General features: G+C 34.3%; 4 protein-coding genes and 2 long non-coding RNA genes across 11 annotated transcripts in view; 3 read left to right on the top strand and 3 right to left on the bottom strand.

The window, feature by feature from the left end:
• LOC100749487 overlaps positions 1-5,756 on the bottom strand; it is a 45,197-nt gene extending 39,441 nt beyond the window's left edge. Inside the window, exon 1 of one of the 2 annotated variants that reach the window (XM_033322307.1) lies at positions 5,574-5,756. The gene's annotated coding sequence lies outside the window, so the exon portion shown is untranslated. The remainder of the gene's footprint in view (positions 1-5,573) is intronic. The other variant, XM_024369533.2, reaches the window with a different exon arrangement.
• Positions 675-2,908, top strand: LOC117152019. Its single transcript, XR_004462240.1, has 2 exons — positions 675-881; positions 960-2,908. It is a non-coding gene; the product is annotated as an uncharacterized LOC117152019 (long non-coding RNA).
• Positions 5,757-6,764: 1,008 nt separating the features above from the next.
• LOC117152018 lies at positions 6,765-8,828 on the top strand. Its single transcript, XR_004462239.1, has 2 exons — positions 6,765-8,392; positions 8,519-8,828. It is a non-coding gene; the product is annotated as an uncharacterized LOC117152018 (long non-coding RNA).
• Positions 8,829-8,890: 62 nt separating this feature from the next.
• On the bottom strand, positions 8,891-13,259 carry LOC100749366 (PAN2-PAN3 deadenylation complex subunit PAN3). 3 transcript variants are annotated; one of them, XM_012388888.3, is made up of 10 exons: positions 12,884-13,259; positions 12,024-12,250; positions 11,786-11,869; positions 11,612-11,692; positions 11,152-11,527; positions 10,947-11,063; positions 10,622-10,861; positions 10,251-10,533; positions 9,627-9,981; positions 8,891-9,482 (listed from the first exon to the last, which is right to left on the bottom strand). In XM_012388888.3, the coding sequence occupies exons 2-10, from the start codon at positions 12,099-12,101 to the stop codon at positions 9,366-9,368; spliced, it is 1,731 nt and encodes a 576-aa protein (XP_012244311.1). In that variant the 5' UTR covers positions 12,102-12,250; positions 12,884-13,259; the 3' UTR covers positions 8,891-9,365. The 3 variants fall into 3 exon arrangements, with proteins under 3 accessions (XP_012244311.1, XP_012244309.1, XP_003491713.1); XM_012388886.3 differs by having other exon boundaries at positions 11,612-11,869; positions 12,874-13,259; XM_003491665.4 differs by having other exon boundaries at positions 11,612-11,869.
• Positions 13,260-14,442: 1,183 nt separating this feature from the next.
• LOC100749211 (DNA-directed RNA polymerases I, II, and III subunit RPABC5) lies at positions 14,443-16,974 on the top strand. Its single transcript, XM_012388891.2, has 4 exons — positions 14,443-14,609; positions 14,683-14,939; positions 15,244-15,356; positions 16,744-16,974. Exons 2-3 carry the CDS (start codon positions 14,845-14,847, stop codon positions 15,350-15,352), a joined length of 204 nt encoding a protein of 67 aa, XP_012244314.1. The 5' UTR covers positions 14,443-14,609; positions 14,683-14,844; the 3' UTR covers positions 15,353-15,356; positions 16,744-16,974.
• LOC100748137 (proton-coupled amino acid transporter-like protein pathetic) overlaps positions 15,485-23,161 on the bottom strand; it is a 16,680-nt gene continuing 9,003 nt past the window's right edge. For 2 of the 3 annotated variants that reach the window (XM_033322257.1, XM_012388890.3), the window contains 9 exons: positions 19,579-19,628; positions 19,417-19,493; positions 19,146-19,244; positions 18,774-18,924; positions 18,579-18,700; positions 18,107-18,465; positions 17,866-18,049; positions 17,000-17,163; positions 16,651-16,892 (listed from right to left, as the gene is read on the bottom strand). In XM_033322257.1, coding sequence (XP_033178148.1) covers positions 16,651-16,892; positions 17,000-17,163; positions 17,866-18,049; positions 18,107-18,465; positions 18,579-18,700; positions 18,774-18,924; positions 19,146-19,244; positions 19,417-19,493; positions 19,579-19,581 — 1,401 coding nt within the window. In that variant the 5' untranslated portion in view covers positions 19,582-19,628. Of the gene's footprint in view, positions 16,893-16,999; positions 17,164-17,865; positions 18,050-18,106; positions 18,466-18,578; positions 18,701-18,773; positions 18,925-19,145; positions 19,245-19,416; positions 19,494-19,578; positions 19,629-23,161 lie in introns of all 3 variants that reach the window. The other variant, XM_012388889.3, reaches the window with a different exon arrangement.

Here is a 23,161-nt window from a genome sequence, read left to right as displayed (position 1 = left end):
ATTTCGCCCCGATGGAGAAGGGGAACAGGAAGCTAAGACGTTTATTATAAAGGTAAAGAGAAACGGAACGACGTAAACTGTGCGCCATTTACATACAATATATCCACGAGTAAAACCGCATTTTCTACTGTATGTGACATTCTACGTCCTTTGCGACAGTCCAGAAGACGAAATGTTTCGCCCGCGCGATGATTTACATCGCAAACACTCGAAAGCATGAATGTGTTCCTAGCCACGCAAACAAAAAGAATGGCTTCATTGAAAAAGCAGTGACATGTCGACCGAAGAAATTTCAATTGATATCGTTGAATCTCGGATACAAATGTTTAATCCTTTTAAATATGGCTTCCGCCAATGGACGACAAAACGAAAATTTCAGTGAGCGGTATTAAAATATTAAATAATTTTAAGATGAAGGAATCGCTTATTGAAGACTTTATTTTATGATAGTTATACAAATAATTATAGCTTTGTGTTTATACTATATGATTAGGAACGATTCATGGAAATATACCCGTATTTAAAGGGTTAAACTACAATAGGCAGATAGCAAGTTTCGTGGATCGAATCGAATAACACGCTCGGTCGATAAATTATCGAACAAGTTAACTGTATAACTGACCTTGTCAGAATCAGATAGTAATCGACATTTTAACAAATTTTCGAATGTAAGAATGTAGTATTCTATGAAACCACTTTTCGTCCACGTTTTCTGAATAAAAATAGTTGACGAAAAGCGGAAAAGGAATATCATGAATATCTATGGGAACATTGAAATTCTAAGAGGTTAGGATCTCTTAACGGAAGACTCTCGGACGGAAGTCCTTGTCAAACATGAAAAAGGCTAATGCATAATGTAGAAAAAGAGGAAGGAGAGGAAGGTTAATTTATTTACATAAGTCTATGTTCTTAGAAATGTCTAGAATCGATTATGTCTAGAATATTACGCGTTTTTTCAGATAAACGCCCGATGGTGACATATGTACAAATCGCTCGTGATCGAACGTGTAGAGTGCATCGATCAAATTTCGGATGTCATGATTTGTATTACTGTAATGTATAAATAATCGAACGTTTCTTTAAATGTTTCTAACTTGTAGAATATAAGAATGATATGTTAATGATATTTAATACATTTTTATATCTTGATGAAAGAATATCATTCTGAATGTTAAGTCCAAAATAGAGAAACTATTAAACGTTATATTAAAACCGATTAAATTAAAATGTGCTTAAACATGTTCTATCCACATGAAAAAATTACCTATTTTTTTTTCTTTTTTTTCCTATATGTAAAAAAGCAGAGGAACATTTGAATTCAAATACTCCTGTTTAACATGGATATTATGTCAACGATTTCCCTCATTTATTGGACTTTTTTTCGTTCTCTATTCTCTTCTTTGCCAGAAGGGGGGGGGGGAATAGTCTGGCTCGAATTACGAAACTATCGCAAATGAGCTTTTTCAATAGAAACCTATTCCAGCAAGAAACTCGTATGGTTATACGCATGATATGCTATCTGGATATGGTGCTGACAATGAACCTCGATCGCACACCGCCCTCAAGCCTATATGTCTTGCTGACAATTTAGCAGCGCGATTCGTACGATACTGTCGATACGATAAACTGCTCGGGGAACGCGAGATGCTTGCAAATTGGCGGCAACTATGTCGCCACATGTAACACAAATTGAGGTTAATTAAAGAGGGAAATATAGCGTGGTAATACGGTCATGATACGTCTAAATGCATTCATATTTTTAATAGACCTTCAGACTTATACGAAATCAGCTTTAATTCACAATGTAATACGATAAGTACGATAAATTATACAGGGTATCTAGAAATGAAATAAATAAATTAGTTTTATATAAAATTACATGTAGACAAACTGATTTACATTTTTTCTTTGAAAAGCAAGATTTGAAAAAATTGTATCTAATTTTAGATGTGTGCAGAGAATGAGCACAAGAATTTATCTATGCCCTTGTACACGATAATTAAAAAATTAATAACATTAACGTATGGATAAATAGTCTTCATATACAAAGATCACGAATACCAATTTGTATTTCACTTTGAACTTTAACTATCAGCGAATTTCAGCGTTATGCTTCAAGTCGCGTTATAATTTTAATCTGCTTCAGAGGAGGTACAAATGTCAGTGGCACTAAGAATAAACATAGACATTACGATAAGCAGGAAATCAGAAAATGAGTGTCACTCGTGCTTCAAGATTCATATATCAAGCTATCCTGTTATTCGCGTGTACTATATGCTACGAAAGAAAATCGAGACAGTTTTCCGTGGGCGAAACCGAGTCTTTCGAGATCCCGTGAAAAATATGCATGTCACAGTATCATCGTGAAACCTTTTCCGACACGATAAAACACGACGTCGCGAATTGCTCACATGTTGTCGAGGCCCCGTGCTTCTCTTCTTTTTCCCTCCCTTTTTACTTTCCTCCCTCCCTAACCCTCTTTCTCGCACGTAATATGATTCCATCACGGCAATGGCAAATATTGCACGCAATTTCCCCTCAAATTGCTCTCGTGTAACTTAATTCGCTGGCGATGGCGAAGCGCGTCAACCCTCCTTTTTTTCCATCGGTGATAATTTCTCTCACGATATCAGTCACACAGATACGCTTTTTTGTCAGGGTCTCCGCCATGTTAGACGCTCGCGACGATCCACCAGAATCGAAACTCTTTTTTATATACGATTACGACTTAGCCTGCATACATACTTTAGTTGTTGCAAAAAAGAATCATGGAAATTTGATATTTTAGTTGGTTTAAGTTTAAGTTAACTCTCATCTTTTAAGGTATTCAATAATAGATCAACATTTTTTAACTGGAAAGAAAATATCGAAAGAAGAGATAAACATCCATAGTTTTATTATGGTACAGTAAAAAGGATAAGTTTCAAAAAGTTGTTAGAAACACAGATACAAGATAAAGAAAATATATTATTTATAATTGTGCGTTTCTTATCATTTCTACGTGATACTCGCGACGAAACTTTTCGTACTACATTAGTCGAAACAATTAAGAGACTCGCTTTCACTGAGAAAGCTTTGAATATTTATTTTGTCGCCCGGTGAAAACGTTTATACGAACAGTTTAATAATTCTGAACGATGTAATTTCTTATTTTTTTAAGTACCTTTCTCGTTTGCAAATTCCCATCTTCCGCATATAATTCACCCAGTGAAACCAATGAAACCAGCAAAACATGACTGAGAGTAGTTTCTTGATATCTTTAACACTATCAAGCAAGTATCACTTATCGAAGCATATACATACATACACATTATGTTTTATTAACATTATCAAACTGCCAACGTCAACCCTCCATGAGAGTTAATTTAACATCTATTGTCAATGCCATCTGCTAAATAAAAGTTGGAACATTTGTTCCTTGGACTTTGAAATCGCTAGTTAAAAACTTTTAGGGAAAAAGTTTTTAGGAACACCGGTGCACATGTTTAGAGAACGCGTAGTAAAGTAGTGAATTACGGTAACATTTTGCGAGAAGAAAGAAAGCTACTAACGAATAATCTTATTGTTACCATTTTCGTCTAAACTGGGTGCAACTGAATTTATCATCGAGGAAAGGGGAATGAAGAAAAAAATGGCCGATATCTGGACCGACGTGTTTTTCTCAAGTGTTATCTGCTTCAAAGGGTTGTTGCAACATCATGTCGCCTACTCGATATCCTTTAATGAATTAACACACGAACGTACAGAGGGTGACGCATACAGCTCGAAAAAAAAATCGTTAATCATTGGCTATCCTACGGAACCTGTGTACTATCCAAGATAAACATGTATTACACTTTTCATATCGAGAAGCAGACCTTATTGCGTAAAAAGCCGGGAGAGATGTATCTATGTATGTGTGATAAGTCCATGCGCGTGAACTGTGTATATAGTACCTTTTTATGGAATACGGTATCTTCAAAGTGGTGTATCCATTAAGTGTACTGTCATATCGCCACGCGTTTTTTTACCACGTTTTCGTTTAGAAAACTTTGGTAAAAGAAGATCATTTCGGATATTTTATGGAGTAATTACCATTTTTATAGGAAATACCGGTTCCTTTAAAATTATATTACAGAATGTTTAATGTCTGGTGTTTTAACTACTCAAATAACAAAGATTTCATCTTTAACCTGATCTTTTTGCTGTCCGAAATTCTAACTGAGATAAATGGATTTGTATCCTAGCATACAATTCACTCATGGAGAATGAAATGCTATATTATGTCATGTACATAAAGAATCTTCTATCTGAATGTGAAACTCATGCTGTCATATTTGCAATATCTATATCTTGCTTTCTTAAAGTCTAATTATATTTCAAAATTTTCAAAAATGAGAAATAAGATTATAAAAAAGGAATAATTTAAATGAAAATAAGTTAAAGAAAATTCTAGAAGAAACTTTGACGGTATATCAGATTCTACGTTCAAATACCTTCATAGCTATTTTCAATTCCAACAATAGATTCGATCTCTCGTGTAAAATTTAAAACTACTTTAGAACTGTCGGTCGAAGCGTTGGCAAAGTTCCTTCCAATGAATTCTTTCTGTTCATGGGGTTTGCCGGTTGTAATTCGAGATGCAGACCGATGTCTCTACACTTTCAACGAGAAAAACAATACGCAGGGAACATCGAACGTAAACAATAAGCTCAGAACGTGAAAAAGATGATTCAATTGTCTATTACGAAATTTCTTTTTATTTAGAATAAAATGCAATTAAAAATTTTTCAAATTTAAAAACAAAATAAATTTGTTAAATGATAAGGAGATATTTACAATAAATTGCACATATAAATGCAAGAAATATATTTATATCAATATTAAAAACTCGTATGAAAAATGGACGAATAATAAAGCGTGCAAGTTTCTGCACACTTCTGGACATATGAGAAAAGTCTGGTGAAAATATGCTGAACAACGATCGGGCTTCGATCTTCTTATTCTATCGAGAATCGATACGTAAGACGCGTGGTCCATCGAGGGAGGCCGTCTAACAAGCGTATTACGTTAGAAAGAAATGGCTAACCATGATTCGTCGATAGAGGGTGAAAGAGAGAAGCCGATAGAGTCCATCGATCGTCGACGGCAAACACGAGCGCGCTCGCCGAAAAAAGGGATCTGCAGACTCGTCTCGATAATCGAGAAGATTATATTAATGTTTCCACACAGATACAACATTATGTCCAAATCTAATATCTTATAATTGGAAAAAATGAAAATTAGATTGCAAATCGTAGGCGCGAAATGAGAGGTAGAGTAAGGTATACTTATAGAGAAAGAGAACGGTAAATTACAGGGCGGGTCTTGCCGTGGAAAATCGATGGGAATACACGGAGAGCGTGTAGAACGAAACACGGCGGTGCTCCAGAAGAAAATTGCTTCGCGTCTTCATCGACGACGCGTGATCACTTCCGTCACGGAACCCGCGCACGTAAAAGGTCCACCATTTTCACGCTCGTGGATCGACATGAGAATTATAATAGAGAAAGAATTTCTGAAGGAAAAAAGGAAATGATAAGTATATTACATACCTCGCGCCGTCTCGAAGATGTAAATGTTCTCTTGCTTATTTTCCAGGAACAACCCGATGTGGCTTGGTAGTCCTCCTGACGTTTACGTGTATGTTGACACGCTCGACGATGCAGGTGGTAGTAGCGGTGGTAACAGCGACGCTGGTAGTAGTAGTGGTGGTGGTGTAGCGATGGTGATGCCCCGCTGGTAGTGGTTGGAGATACGAAAAAATGTATACGCGTAACGCGACTGCGCCACTGGACCGAAGTGAGACTGGCTCGAAGCGAGTCTACCGACTACTAACTACCAAAGCGACGTGATACGAACCGTGTGCGTCCTCGTCGCGGTGCTACCGTGTACTACGTGTTGCTGCTGCCAGAGCCACTACCGCTCTACTCGCTCCACGACGACCTCTTCCCTCTTCTGTGTCTGTGCCTCTCTACCATCCCTCCGAGTCTACGCAGCAGCAACCTTCGCCTCGCACAAGCAGCGCGGCGCGGGGTTGCCGCTACCAACGTCGCCCCATCGTATCGTTCCACTGCGCTGAAGGATATTTTCAAACTATACCTGTAATGTATAGAACCTGCCTGCTATTTTGCATCGCTGCTCCGCGGGTTTTGCCTCTACAGTCATGGAAATGATAAATATTATATCGCCAAGAGATAATGTTGCTAATCGTTTGTAACGATAGGATTAAGCGGAAAGAGATGAAGCCCCGCTAGGATTAAACTCGAGAATAATCTAGAGAATAAATATAGATCAATGTCCTCCAGATGAATATACGAAATTATTAGAGGTTTTAACAATGTTTGAGGATCGTTTAAAGGATTAATTTGAACGGAGACGTAAACGAATGACGATGGTAATAATATTACGGTTAGGAATAAATGTAAATTTCAAATACAATGTTGTATCGTGGGAGACAAGTATGAATCGATACCCCTGTAGTTAGAAAGAAAAATACAGATAAAGTAGAAGCGTTATAGACGATAGCACGAGAAGCGTGACATAAAATGAGATTTAAATTAGAAAACGTAATTCACGCCATCGTATTTTGCAAGTTTGTTTTTACTGACAATCGTGTTATGTACTAGCGTTACATTCCCTTTTTTGGCGTTTAACAAGAATTGACAAATAACTTTGCTCGTGAGGTATTACGTATATTGTGGCGTCGTTGGGATACTAAATTATCCAAGCATTTCCCAGCATTTGCATTTGCTAATTAAAAAAGAAATGGGATAAAGAGGATGAAAATTGTTTGAAACGATATCGTTAAAAGTAGCGATTACATATTTTAATCAACCTCGTATTTCCTACGTAAATCGTGTTACTACCATCGTCATGTAAATTTTCCACGACACACATACATTACCAGATAACTTGTCTCTCGTATCTAGCCAACGATTAATCTCCGTAACGTGGCGATTAAACCACGACTGTGAGTAGGCAAGAATATCGATTCAAACGAATCGGATGCAAAACATGGTGTGTACGATGTTCGTGTGCGTGTGCACGAGCCGAGGAACAGTTAACCGTTATGGGAAGGGAGAAAAACACGCGCTAACGAACTTCATGTTGACCAATAGTCGTGGCGCGTTCTTGTTCGACCTACACGTCCGATAAATGAATTCTGGTAAAATTTTTTATCGTTAAATTACCTCGACTTCACGAAAGTCAACATGCAGAAGGGACAAGAGGGGAATAACTACAGATGGACGGGACACTCAATATACCATATATTGCGCGAGCATGTTTCACTGGTATCTCGCATTTCTTGGAACACACAGAAGAAGTTAGACGTTCTTCCTCACCAAGCTCAGGTCATATACATTCGCTGGTTCCTTAATTGCCAGCCAGGAGTGGTTTCTCGCTCGGGAGACATACCGACTAGTCTCTTTCCAACCCATACACTGACGATGTGCTTCATGCGACCTTCCGTACAATCCAGTTTCACGATCGTGGGACGATCAGAAAAAAAATCGCCTTGCGCAAGGGTTCGCTGCTCCGGCCGTCAGTTTAAAGTTTCTTAACGACCGGCGGAACTGGATTTAAAGTGAACACTATTTTACGATCTTGTTATAGGTGTATCTTAGATCTTTCATTGTGTTTATAAGATGATAGATCGACCAGATTACTTTAACTGGATCTACCGACTACTAAAGTGTAAAACATTTTCAAAAGAAATCAAAATGAAAGTTATATGAAAAAATACGTAAAGTAAATCCCTAAAATTACTCGCCAAATTTATAAAATTTGTATAAAAATTACAAAGTGATATTAATGCGACTATTGAGCAACGTTGAAGTTTGTTAGCGTATGTTTTTTCTGATATTAAAAAAATGTTCTACTGATATTATTATAAGATTTTTTTACAGAATAATTAGTGACACATAAAAATTATTGATAATAAGAAATATTATTTTTATGAACAATGTATATTATTGTTGAATGTGATAAAAAAGTATCGCATAATGTTAGCGTGACGTCTCTGGGTTAGCGGGTTGATGTCGAATAAAATGAAGACTTACACGCGGTCGTACTACGTGTATATGGTTGATACGTATACGAGAAGTAATTGTCAGAAGTGACACGGCACGGGGGAGTAAATCACGTCGGCATTAAGACAATTAGGTGTAGAACGACGGGTTCAGCCGAGTCAGTTGACGTGTCTTGGACAGAAACAGATGTCTAATATGCCTTTTATTTCGACTCCATGGTCAGCCATACATGCACATATAAGTTAAACACTTATTCGAACCACAGGACGTACGTAGGATAAATGCATGGGCGTCGATACGGAGCATTAGAAATGAGGAATAATGTGACACATTGTAATCATGTAATTACGCAATTTTCGTTCGTTACAACAAGTTATATATAGGAAAATTGTTGTTTAAAATATATATAGGTATTACCCCTGAACTTGTGTACCGTTGAAAAATACATGCATAAGTTCTGGTTTAAGGTTGCATTTCACGAATAAATCGCTAGCGGCAACCATGTGCATGATACTATTGAGAGAGTGTGCGTGTATGCAAAAGTCTGCCTGTGCTGCGGTCGTGCAATTGTGCGAAGGAAATGAGATCAAGTTTGAGTGATTGCGGACAGCAGTCGAACAGAGGCGGAGAGAGGCAGGGGATGGAGATAGGACAGTTCAAGAACCGAATCTACAGATTGCCAGCTGGATAAACTGGAACAAACGAAATACCAGATTTCTGCGAGTATCAAATATCATCGTTTATAATTATTGATACATAAAATATAAAGATATATTATTACAGAGAAATATCGTGGATTTTTAATGGCATGTCACTTTGAAATAACTACACAGGATCGATTAAGATTGCTTTCAAAAATAAACATTTATTTCAAAATTAATGCTTATCAGTTGTATCCTAAAAACTAAGATCTATCCTATACACTGATTGTGTTTAGGTGTATTCACGCACAAAACATCTTAAGAATTCATTACATCTTTACGTTGTGTACAATCTTTTGTTTGTTTGTATGCTACCGTAATAGCTTTCACAATAAGATCAGACGCTTTCTGATTTGCACCATCATACTGCTTACACACATACATATATTACATTCAAATACCAGAATGTATTTTGCATATAATCCTTCAATCAACCTTGTAATCATGCTTACAAACTGGTTCACGTACTATTATTCTTATCGCCAAACTTAATTCTTAGATTAAATCTTACTCTATGTCTTCATAAAGATTAAAATAACATACAATCGTGATATCACATTTGCAGTTTAGAGTATGTATTATCTGGTCAACCAAGAAAAAATGTGGCACGGATCTAAACAACTTCTTTTGTGGATTGTACCAGCTCTCCAAATGAGGTCTCTAAGCATTGTCGTAGTTCTGCATAACTTACTACTAATATACTCTGTTCATCTCGTGACATCAAACATACCTATAAAATTAGAAAAATACATTTTAAAGTACATATTGAACGATTTTTAATTATTTGAATATTTTGTATATTACTAAAGAAATTGAAGTTTCTTTTAAAAACAAAACAAAAAAAAAAATACGATTTTGGAAAGAAAAAATATACCTTATCTTGTGAGCCAGAATCCAACTTATTTAAACAAGATATAACATGTGCCATATCCAACCAAGGTCTTCCATCAGCTGCTACCTGATGGAAGACATAATCTCTAAACAATTTGAGCATGTATCGGTCGCCCGTCTCTGCCCACGTAGGTTCCATATTAAGGTCGGGTCTTTCGTTAATAGTACTCAACTTTACTAGTAATTTAAATAATCTTCCATTTTCTAATTCCTTGGCAAGTTCATTCTCCAATATATCAGATTTAAGCTGAGCTGCATCTAATTGCGTATAAAATCGTGCTCCAATCATCGGCATGAGATCTGTTACACTTCTTCGTGCTTGATTCGAAAGTAAATACCTATAAAATTATATTCGTTTATGAGAACATACATTAACACGAACATAGATGCATTAGGTAACATAAGATGTGTCACCTCTTTTTTCTTTATCAAAAGTGTCAATTTTATAATAAAATCTGTCTCTCATAAAAGGTATTACCTCAAGATGATTATAAATAAATCAAGTTAAACAATGAAATGTTAAATTGATGAAGAAATGTACTGCTTTCATCATGTTAGAAGTTAATGAGTAAAAAGAATCTATGAGAAAGATAAAATGTATACTAACAGAATAAGATTTCGAAGATCCGCAGAGTAGGAACGTGCGACGAGCTCGAGGGAGGCTTGCATGTTGTCGCGATGGACGGAAAGGAGACTGCGACATGCTAATGCCAACACCAACTTTCCTAAGGCGATTAAATCTTCTTGCTGATAGTGCGCTATAAGCGAAAGTGGATTCGCTGCATTTCCATCAAAAGTAACAACATCTGGTATAGCTACACAACTTAAACGTAGTCTTGTTTGTGATGTAAGTAACACTTTTGTAGGATCTAAACATCTGTATGCCAAACCTATAAATCATCAAAATAAAAAAAATTACTTAATTATCTAAACAATAAACAAATAAGATGTAAGGTAATGTAATTGATAGATACAAACCAGCAGCGTGTACAACACGGAGTGCGGCAGTTAACTGAATAATATAGCTCCATATGACGCTTTCTGATAGCATACTACTATGCTGTTGTCTCAAAATTGTATTCTTCGTATGACTATAAGGACGAGGAGCATTAGGGTCCGAGGAAAATGGATCCGTATAACCATTTACCTCGGTAGATGAAAAATGCTTATTTAATAGGGTTTCTGACCCCGGATGATAATCGTAAACAAATACCATGGCTGAAATAATAAAAGTACATTTTCATAAAAGAAGATTTTCATAGAAGTACATTTATCAATTTCGTTTTAAGACGTTAATACATACAATGGTCACCAAAAGCCTTGGTGGTAAAAACTTCTCTTAACTGCACTAAATTTGTATGTGATATTCGCTTCCACATATCTACCAGCATCATACACTTTGTATTAGCAAGTCTGAAATCTAAAAACATAATAAATGCTTATTTCATTACCAGTTCCGTACCTCTTACACGGTATTAAATAGTTCATAAGGTTATAGAGATATTCACCATGTACACGTCGCAGACAGTAACGTGTACCGCTTTTAATGCTGGTAGCTTTGTACGTAGAAGTTTGATATCCCAGCATCGTTGAAGCAGGTTTGTGAATTGGTTCCAATGGACACAACTCATGATAATTATCTACCTCGTTTGGTAGATCGGGAAATCGTACTACATCAGGTTGTGCTAACGTTAAAGCATTTTTTTGGACAATATCCATTCTCAAACTCTCACTGACAAAAAAACCGGTGGTTGCTTGAGGGGGAGGGGTTGAGGGAGCTGAAGAACTATTAGATGACACAGGTTTTGTAGGTTTTACTGGTTGGAGGTGCGCAGGTGTACCTGGATAGACATAGCCTATCTGACCTGCTCCTACATTTCCAATCTAGACACAAAAGATATTAATTAATTCGTTAATCAATTGAGCAGAAGTAACAAAAAACTTTTCTGAATTTCTACAGCTACTTACAGTTTCAGTTCCTTCCTCAGTTCCAACAGCATCAGCTGCTGCATTCCCAAGGTAGAAATATGTAGTACCACCCACATTCTCCTGTGAGTGATAAGAATTATTGAAAAGGTTCGGAGAATTATTATTACTACCAGTAAGAGTTCTTCCAGGTACAAATTCTGGGCTGGCAGTTACCTTTTTCTGTGAATCCAGAGAAAGGTTTGACAGATGTTTCGTAACAACTGTAGTGCCTAAAGCTATCGCTGAATTTTGACGATTCTGTTCAAAAATATATAATAAAATTATATTAATGTGTATCTTTTCTATAACTTATTAATGGATATTTTGTGTATATATATATATATAATAGTATAATATAACATAAAACAATATCTTTATTAGGAGTTTTTTCAAATAAATTGCAAATAATTACCATGTAGGTAGCAAGCTTGGATTCCAATGGGACGCCGTTTGTTTGAGGAGTGTATGGAACAAACATTGATGGGTCCATCTCTTCCTCAACCACTGCATTTACTATCACACTTAACCCTCACTTCTACTGTCTGTATTTTTCTTTCAACAGGAATGAACAAATGTACTTTATGTGTGATTATATTTCCGTGTTACACAGATGCACAATATAACATCAATCTCCAAAACCTGCAACACATTTTATAAATACACAAATAGAAATAAAAAGTAAACTTACAATTACGTATTTTACGTATTACTCCAACTATGATTCAATATCATTTTGTAACAATAGCTATTCAATAATAGTATAAACTATAATATATATATAAAGTTCAAATAATTATGTATACTTTGTCAAAAAATTAGTTCATTTGTTCTCATGTGACAAAATTCAAAGTTAAAAACATTACTATCTTCTATTACTATTTAAAAAAAAAAAGACAAAAATTATTAAACAAATAAGTATAATATGTCCAAAGCAGCTACCACCTACTTAGAAATTACAGAAAACCGATTTAATTTTATTTACACTACTCGAAATTTACTCCGGTATCTGCTTGTGTTCGTCAAATCGGTGATGCATAAATTCGATGTAAAATATACTGCTCGTTATAAACGAAAGTATCAACTTGCCGCGTATGACTCAGTACGACTAAACATAACAACAAATCGTAAATCCTGAATGAAATTTCGGGAACGATGAGCACAGCTCGAGCCAAGAAAAAAGAAGGAAAACCGAAAAGAACAAGTAGAATCGCATGCTATAGCAATGGCAGCTGATTTTGACAATACGAGTGAAAAAGACGCACAGGATATAACCTTGATTCCACGTTATTGCTGATGCGAGGTATTCACTCGTGAACACAATTTCGATCAAAAGTCCGTACGATTGTGCAATAAAGATACTGAAAACGATCTAATACGGCTACGTGTACGATAAAACGCGTATGGCAAGTAAGCACGGCAACATAACCATTTACACTGTCACTGATATCGCGTCGGTGGTACGGCGCCAAAATTCCGATGTCTCCGGTTTCCGAAACGGAACTGTAAACGCACTCAACGAAATACAACTGTGAAGTGATGGTTTTGAAGCAGCCTGATCGTATATAACATTCCGGAGACAAAGGAGAAAGCAGAACCAATCCGAAACTTGTATGTTTATGGTGCTCTCCCTTTGCTCCGGCCTCCTATTTTTCTCTTTCTCCCTCTCTGCCTTCCATCCCCTCTATTCATATCCTTCGATCGGAGCAGCTGTCTCTCTACCACAGCTTGTCTCCGGGCGCGCGAGTCACGTACCTGTATATTTACCTTTTCGAACCCTCTTACTAATTACATATACTGTTATTCTTTATCACTTATTCTTATTTCTGTATTATTTTCTTAATAAATGTCATACTGTACTAATTTTAGGTGATTTCATTTCAAATTCGATTTTTTTGAAAACTAAGAATTATATAAAAGAATTCTATTCTATATTTTCGACTTTTTCACATAGAATTACCCTATTGCTGATTATACCACGATTGTTGCGATACACTGTATATGTCAAATTGTATTTCGAAATAGGAAAAATTATACACTAGAGTACTAATTATTGTACATTGTAATATATATGATCGATCTGTATCAATAGATTTTATGTTTTTATTCTTTTTGTAGACAAAATATTGTTATGCTTCCACGGAACATTGAGAAGTATGATTTTAGAAAAACTAGATCTACTGACAACTGAAATATAGAATTTGTAGCAAAAGTGTAGCGAAAACTATATAATGTAAAGGAAAAAATAAAATTTTGTTTAAAGCATCTAGTATCAATACGAGTAAATTATTTGCAATATTCTTGGATGATTTTTAAATTTATATAATACGTTGTTAATTTTTTATTTTATTTATTAAAATTTACAATCAATTCTCGCATTGAGAATTTTCAGTAATTTTTTCTGGCGCGGTGCAGTGACATGGCTAAATATTTATAATAAGTTAATACTTATTATAGATAAGTATAATTTTTAAGTAAATGTTGTAAATAAGTAAATATTACTTAATTTAAATAACTAATTAAATCTAGCGTTTAGGTCTGGCGGGTAGTGTCTCTTCAGCCTGCGGATCTGGTCCGACGTATCAAGTAGTCCAATAATTAGGGGGTTTCGATGTTTGTTGACTCTTTTGTTATATCTGTCGCTATATTTTGCTATTTCCTTTTTGACTGTTGGTATCTTGAGGTCGCGATGTATTAGTTCGTTGGTCACGTACCAGGGTGCATTTATAACGGATCTTAGCGTTTTCGATTGAAAGCGTTGAAGTATTTCAATGTTGGAATTACCTGCTGTTCCCCATAATAGGATTCCGCAGGTCTAGACAGGTTTTATTACGGTCTTAATGAGGGTAATTTTATTGTGTGTACTTATGACGTTGTTTATGGGAACCATTTAAAGAGATTTTCGAATTCGAAATACGATTTTACTTCCGTTACATTGTTTACTACAAGACAGTGGCCATTGAAATATAAATTTTGGTTAAATCTCTACAATAGCAATAAAGTAATAAATGTAACGGGCTTTCCTTGGTACTGTTATTTTTTCGGATTATCTATCTAATTGTACTTTTGTTTAGGTAGTTGTGCTGGCAACACTGTTTCAAATGTTAGACTTTAGGTGTTTCAATCGTATCGCAACTGAACGAACGATATTATTGAGCAAGTGGAATTTACGTTTATCAACGAGAATATCACTTTGAAACTAAAAAATCCGACTGCTTAATCAAATTAAAAACACGATGATTATACCTGTACGTTGTTTTACGTGTGGAAAAGTGATCGGTAATAAATGGGAAGCTTATCTTGGTTTGTTACAGGCAGAATACACTGAAGGGTAAGTATATACATTGTCATAACAAACTGTGAAAACAAATTAAATGAGTGAAATACGGTATAAATTAGATATACTATAATGTAAATAACGTAATTTATATACTGTGTTTGCACTAATAGGAACTCTAACCTTCATGGTATAGAGATTCTAATGAATGAAATGAGATTTTTAACTATTTTTGTTAATTTGTTTCATTTTAATGAATGAAATGAGATTTTTAACTATTTTTGTTAATAATGAGTACATCAAAATATTGTCTATGTGCTGCTATCTTCTATATGTAACCATATAATATATGTTACAGTGATGCTCTTGACGCATTGGGTTTAAAACGATACTGCTGCCGTAGAATGCTTCTTGGACACGTAGATTTAATTGAGAAGCTTTTGAATTACGCACCATTAGAAAAATAAAAATGTGAGAGAAAAATTTCACTTAAAATATTAAGATACAAATTACCAATTATATAATAGGATATTGTTATTTATACAGAAATATTTCTTAGGAAATGTATGATGAGAAGGTAGAATAAAAAATTCAAAAGATATTGTAAAATGGTTTGTATTTAAATATTGTAATCACTTCATTATTTCTTTTTCACCAGGAATATGTAGAAATTTCCAACAACTGTATAAAAGGTCAATTGATTTATAACAAGTTCGATAAGCAAAAATTGCTTCGGAAGGATTTTGCTTTCTTTTAAATGTACATTTGTATTAAATGCAACACAGTAGAATGAAACATTTGCTGCACTGTGAATCACATACATGAAACATGTTATGGCTTGTTTACAAATGTTTGAATTATTACAATAATACATGCTATTAAATTTAGAAAGAAAAATGAAGGTTATACTTTAAGATTTGATTGTTAATTTATAAGACTAACAACACGCAAACATACTTCTCTATGTATTAACAATTTTTATAGATCTTAATTGTAGCTAAAATTTTTTAAAATTCTTTATAATACGTTTCAAATAGGGTACAGTTATATGTGCAGAATATAAAAAAATGTTCAAACGTAATTTATCATTATAATAAAGTAAAAAATTCCAATTTGTTAAATAAATAATATCAATCAAAATTAATTACAACGTATTGCTCCGATGTAAAATATTTCTTACGAATACTGTTAACTTCTCTCAGTCTAGTATCTTCACGAATTAAATAGAATATATATAGTATATATTATGTTTTAGGAACAGAGTAAGTTACTAGATATATTTTCAAATTAGTCACTTATTAACGATTAAATCTTCTCATATAACCTCCCCTAATAGTTCTCATTTTATAATATAAATTGTTTGTGCGTAGATATTATTTGAACTATATCGAATGTTAGTTTTCCAATTTCTCATTCTTAAAAGAATTTAATTTCGATTCATTGAATTCTCATTTGCACAACAACCGAAGTTACGTTGGTTAGAATTCATTCTATCTTACTAAAATACTAGGACATGTCTTGTAAGCATAATATGATCGCATCTAAATTTCTGATATAAATTTTACCAAACTTCTGATTATACGTATCTTACAAAATAAATTGATATCTTCAATTTATATCCTATTTGATTTTCTTGATTGTCATCATAAAATAATTAAATTATCAGAAATGTATTGCATTAAAACCTGTTAAATGGCTTCCAAACGTTTTTGGAGTTTGGAATATTGGAATATTTATAAATCTATGTATATGAAACCAATTTTTCTTAACTGTAAAGTTCCGCGATTTGCATTAATGCACTTCGAGATCCAAATATTAGAGCCATAAGCCCAATGATACATATGATTACGTTTTTCAGTGCTACCCAATTTCCGGGTCCAAAACCAACGTCCCAATAAGTGACGGTTTCGACGAACACAGGAATTAAAAGTCCTAATATTGAAAAACAAAATGCACCAATTAGTCCAATAAAGGGTTCGATAGTTGGTACGGTCACAGCCAATAAAACTAAAACATATAAACAGATTTCTTAAATTTCTAGAATTCTGAAATTACATTTATGAACTTGAAATAAATGTTATAGCGAAAATTTGGTTATAAATTAAAATACACACCTGCTCCTATGGCCATAGCTGTTCTTAAAATATAATTTACTCTTGACCTTTCCTGAAATCGATGTTTTATACTATTCCATGCAATGTCCAGGCAAACGTAAAACTGTAGTCCAAATGTGCAATAAACGGCAAGAGCTATTAATATCTTCACGATTTGAGCCGCTCTAGAGAAAAAAGATATAATATATAGTCAACGCAAACTTAGCCCTTTGCGGACGTGGCTGCTCGACGAGCGAGCGTCGCTGTGGACGAGAGGTATTGGCGCGCGCAGTTGAGAATATATACACGTTGAATGTTTGCGTTATTCATTGTCGAGGCTTGTATTATTTTCATCAATATTTAGTTCATCATCGTTGTCACTATTACTAGAAATATTGAAACATCTGAGCCGATTCCTTGTTGAACGGAATTCGTTTTCTCTGCCTGAAGCACTATCGTCGTCTCCTATCTTGTCAAGTTCATAATGCTCGTCATCACTACTACTACTATCCAACATGTCCTTTCTGGATATTTTAAGCATCGTGTATAAGGTATTATAAAAAATACATAAGACATATAAAAAGTTTGTTGATTCGTCTGGTAATGCCAATGAAATTCGTTTTGACTCGACCATTGTCTTACATCGCGAGTTTACGTTAAACGGAAGATAAAATTTCTAAAGATCTATAATTTTCTTTCATCGAAAACATAATACTGTTTAGTTTATTATACCCATACGTAAATACGCATTACATTATCGCCCAGGAAAATAGACGTATGCCAGCCATTTCAAAATAAGGTGAACCGATCCGGAACGATGAGCAGATTCGGGGGCGGTTATATACCGACACCCGTCCGCAAAGGGTTAATTTTATTGTGATCCTTACACTTCTTCCGTTGGTAGATTTAATGTGATACTGCCTAAAGTTTGGTCCTGATATCTCGCGTATCCCAAGAATCCAAGTAAAATGTAGATGAACGTAACCCCGGACATTCCCTTATTGAGAACACCGCAAATTCCGATAAAATGTTGGGGTGTTTTCATATTATTCTCCAGTGGCATTACAACTCCTATAACGTCAGTCTCTTAGTAAAACATCAATATTCCTTTAAATAGTCGAATAATACCTATTGCTTCCATTGCAAAGATAGTAATGCTGAAGAATCGCGGGAAGTCTTGAATGGGCGCGAATAAAGGTACAGAGCTGATAGATGGCATATCCGTAACTAAGTAATAAAACGTTATTCCTAAACCTGATCCCATGAATATATTGGCTACCATGGAAACAGGTGCAAGATATTTCAGATTTGGTACCCAACTGAGCAGTACCATTGGAATTATTAAAGCGGTTATCATGTACCGGATATCGAATTCCGATTCCCCATAATAATGCTTACTGATCTGATCAAAGTTTGCAGCAACGATCACTGTGTACACACTACAGGTACCAAAATACGTTGTGAATAAACTGATCTGTATAAGGTATCTGTAAATAACATATTATGTGGTTATTATCCTATTGAAAACACGATTCCTTAGATGTTTTTAAACTTTATTTCATAAATATAAATATTGTATATTATTGTCATGATATCTTACCTGATCGGTTTTGAAAATTTTCTCCCCCATTGTGGTCCCGTGGCAAACGCTACTTCTGCTACATCGGCAAAGCTCATTTCTGTACGCCTCGTTTTGTAATATAGAACATGTGCACATTTTACCTAAAATATTAATGAGTCGTAACTTAGTTTATTGCTTCGGTTATTGTGTTCAATATCATTGGTATTTATGTACCAAAATATAGGCGCAATGTGTGCATACGAATGCCACCAGAATTGTGGCAAATACACCAACGACAAGTCCAGCATTCTTGAAAGCAATTGGCATGGATAATATACCCGTTCCAAGGGCAGCTTTTAACAAATGCGTTAATGTGTCACCGTCCCTGAAAGGAAATTACGGACTATTATTGCTGCAATTATTTTGGTATAAATGTGTCACTTACAGTGCATTTAACTTTCATACTGTTTAACATTATATAACATAGATATTACTTATTTTTGATTAAACATCACAAATAATATAATAACCCTGAGTATCTAACATAAAAGTTAAGAACATAAGTTAATTATATATTTTTATATCAATTGCCATATCGCGACTTACGTCGTCGGGTTATCAACTTTTCGTTCATTGAAGGGGTCGAAGCTTTTTCCATCACCCTGTCCGACCTCAATATCTCGTGGAGCGACTTGCACTTTGTATCTGCAATAAATATGAATAAATTCTACTTTGTTTAACATTTTTGCTTAGCCAATCAACAAGATTGTTGTGTTTCACGATGATATTTTTGTTAATACGATTTCTTTAGCTAATAGACAATGAATCTGAACCTGTGAATAAGTCGAATCTATGTAAATATATAGTAAATTCTTACTTGGACAATACACCATCCTTCGCATTAGACCCATCTTGGGGTAGGAAGGTGTCCATTTCTGTCGGCGCTTTGTATTCCTGTAAAAGACGGTCATTATATAATAAAATTCTAAATAACAACTCATTTTCTTTTATAAAATAATGTATTTTCATTGATACTTGCCATTGTGAATGCTTGTATGTGTATATCTTGGTTTGATTATTGTACGTTATCTGCAACAAACGAAATTAATATTACAAAAAGATATCAACATACAGTAGCACATATTACAATATCACGAGTGTACATTTAAAATAGTGTAAATTCAAAAAACATAAGCTGGTTTTAAAACAAATTAATGTATATATCGCGTTTATTTGCACAAACAATTTTCCACACTCGTGAATTAGAGTTAAACGATGGAAAGTGAAATAATACTACTATCATAAGTTTACAAACTAATTATTATTTGATTTACAATGCAAAGTTATGCATACGCGACCGACTATCGGTATTCTTCTTCTTTACAGACCACGCCTTTTACTCGATTTACATCAAAACAGTGCAATTGATTATACGTTTTGACTCGATGGAAATTGTTATCATTAATTCGTTAAATCATAATAATAAAATTCTTTGTTTTTTTTTTTAGGATATTATTATCGTTGATCGGTATTGATAGTACAATTGATAGGAATTATATATAAATAACGCGATCATATTATAGCATTTATAGTACATATGGTACTACTATATTAGATAAAATGAAAAACGTGTTTCCGTAAAAGCTTTTTGAAGTCCAATCTCAGTATACGCTAGTATAAGTCTAGCTCGAAATAAGACTTTATCAGCAGAATAATCGTTGACAATATTTGGAGAGCTACTGATATCGTAAAAGTTAAATATCTGGTATAGAATACACATTTGTTTCTCTTTGTAAATCGTTGCATAGGAAATTTGTGGCACCTGATTGAAATTAACACGTTGAATGCCACGGGGATCACCGGTGACCGGTGCACCAAGATTAGCAGAGATATATAATTCGAACAAATGTCAATAGTTACAAATTTTGTATTATTACCATCGTTACTGCAATGGTGTGACGACATTAATGCAGTATAAAACATATAAAAATAGTTTCATTGATACATGAAATATAGATCTATCATGTGCGTCTGCCACCAGTGGCCGTCGAACATGGGAAAAACCCACTTTTCCTTGTTTAAACAAGGGAGATTATAAATTGCTATGAAATTATTTTTATCATATTGCAACTCTAAAATGAGTTGATCTACGTAGAATCGAAGTATTATTACGTAAAACATCATGTAGAAACAGTATTTATTTTCAAGACCTCGGCCTTGCGTTTCTAAGTGTATTAATGGTGTAAATACGCGGAAATGCATAACTGTGGGTGGCTGGTATGGAAAATTAACATAAACGCGCGAATGTTACCTGATACAATATCAACAATTGTCTTCGTTATATTATAAGAATTCAAACTAAACTAGCAAATATTCAAATAATACTAATAAATTTTTTAATTTATTAATACTTTTAATAATAATAAAATATAAATGTATATAGTATTTAATGTGAGTATATACTAAAAGTATATTACTTTACTATCATATCGCTATACTAAAAGTAAATTAAAAATTCTCGGGCAATGGCAAGGTTCTTGCGAAATTTAAGGTTTATAGATAATAAAAGGTTGACAAGGGCTCAAAGATATTTAAAGATATTTAATAATACTTCATAATTTTGAAATTAGGCTTTTTAAATCTTTAAATCACTTTAAAATTAAGAACTCCAAACTTTCGAAATATTTGAAATTATCGTACATATTGATGTAAGTACGTGCGAATTAAAATACATATAATCAGTAGATTAATCAAGTTAGATAATGTTGTGTGGCAGTGATTGACCAAAATGTTCTCTACATAAGTAATCGATGGCACAAAGAAAATCTTTTAACAGAGTTGTAGAAAACAAAATAACGGGCTTTTCAGCATAAGCAGTATTTTCTGATACCGAAATAAATTGAGTAAAACCGATCGTTTAAACCTATTCAGATGAATTCTTTTGAATGCATCACAATTGAATGATTTAAATGTGTATAATTACGTTGTTTAAAAAGGCCAACGGATGAAAGACTCCTTTGTTCGCTAATATTATTGTAGCATGCAAATTCTTTCTTAGAAATTGAATAAAGACCGTTTCTCATAAAGTAAATTGCTTAATTTTTTTCTACTAGAATCCTAATGTTATATTATATTTGTACTGTGTCTTACTTTACGATCTTCAAATATATAAGATTACTTCTCCGAAAAATAAAAACTTATTCACTTTTTTCCAATTACAATTACAATTATAAATTATAATAATAGATAATAATATAAGAAATTAACTAAAAGTCCCAGATATCAGAATAGCTATTAAGTAATCTTAAACGTTTATTTCGGTCTAATTTTACGCAATGTTGTTTATTTCAAAATTCCTCTTCTATAATTATGATATAATATTTACAGGTCTCTCCATGACTCTAAGATGAATAATAATAAAGAAAAGGAAATTGTTGATACGTAGTGACATTTGCAAGTGAAATGCATCAGGACAGAGTGCTGGCGAGTGAAACCGTAGAAAAGTGTTTCATTGAGAATAGCATTTATCGATCATCCTTGACGTAACATCGGACATTGTCCTCAAAAATATAGAACCGTTGGCAATTTGTAATACGATGACCGCTAACGGATGCGCGCGTCGGGTCTAAAAATAGTTGGGGACCATCACCTAAATCTCTCAGTCACCTCGTATTTACGATTCGACAAGAAATAATTTCACATTTGTACATGTATTTGTACATATATTTGAATATATACAGAGTGGTTGGTAACTGCTGGTACAAACAAAGGAAGTGTTTCTACGTTTAGAAGAAAAGGATTTACACAATAGAGGGTCTAAGATAATAGGTGCAATAGGACACCAGAGCTAAGTTTCCAAATGCTCGAACGTTATTGAGGAGCCTTAATCTTGTACCTCAATAAAAGCTTTAAGTAGTCCCTTGCGACTACATGCTTTCGGGCCACCTATTGTGTTTGAACACTTGTAAACGCCTTTTCAAAGCAATTTATTTACAGTTTTGCTCATTACTCGTTCACTTCTATCTCTTGTTAGTCATACTTAGACCCTTTAGGCCGTAAAATTTCGATTTTCGATTTCGAAAATGAAATTCGTAGTGATTTATTTATATACCCACAATATATATATTCAAATATATATTCTAATATATGTACGACTGCAAAATTATTTTTTTATCGAATCTAGATTCATTTAGACTCATACATATATATATATATCGGATTCACATTAGAATTAGGGTTAGGGGCGTGAAACGAATCTTCGTTTGGGTTACACGTTGTCGCTATGCAATAGAGAAGACATTGACTAGTGCAAATACGATTATTACAGAACCGGACAAGTAACCGTGATAGTTAGGTACTCGAGAAACTAATGACAATGATCCTAATAACGAATCCGCGGTCGACGGGATGATAGATGAACGATTCTTCATCGATGAGATCGCGAGCGGGAATGACTTTCCCGTTCCGATGATGCCACAAAGGAAAACTATATTGGGGTGTGTCTAAGGACACGAGATACCGGTGGTTAGAAAGAGATGCTAGCCGCCCACGAGAGAAAGTTGCTAGTGGGAGACGCCGCTCGTTGAAAAATAGGTCTCCCCTATCTTCCCGTAGTTGGGACA

This window comes from Bombus impatiens, unplaced genomic scaffold (genome assembly GCF_000188095.3).
Source record: "Bombus impatiens unplaced genomic scaffold, BIMP_2.2 scf_0582, whole genome shotgun sequence".
NCBI classification, from domain to species: domain Eukaryota; kingdom Metazoa; phylum Arthropoda; class Insecta; order Hymenoptera; family Apidae; genus Bombus; species Bombus impatiens.
The sequence above is the reverse complement of the archived record's forward strand: the minus strand, read 5'-3'. Positions and strand labels throughout refer to the sequence as shown.

Excerpts from the sequence above, each read along its gene's own strand:
- LOC100749366 (XM_012388886.3), bottom strand. The coding sequence starts at position 12,101 with ATGGACCCATCAATGTTTGTTCCATACACTCCTCAAACAAACGGCGTC. Across the intron at positions 11,528-11,611 it reads CTGAGGAAGGAACTGAAACT|ATTGGAAATGTAGGAGCAGG; the intron begins GTAAGTAGCTGT and ends TTTTGTGTCTAG. Across the intron at positions 10,862-10,946 it reads CAAGGCTTTTGGTGACCATT|CCATGGTATTTGTTTACGAT; the intron begins GTATGTATTAAC and ends TTATTATTTCAG.
- LOC100749211 (XM_012388891.2), top strand. The coding sequence starts at position 14,845 with ATGATTATACCTGTACGTTGTTTTACGTGTGGAAAAGTGATCGGTAAT. Across the intron at positions 14,940-15,243 it reads CAGGCAGAATACACTGAAGG|TGATGCTCTTGACGCATTGG; the intron begins GTAAGTATATAC and ends TATATGTTACAG.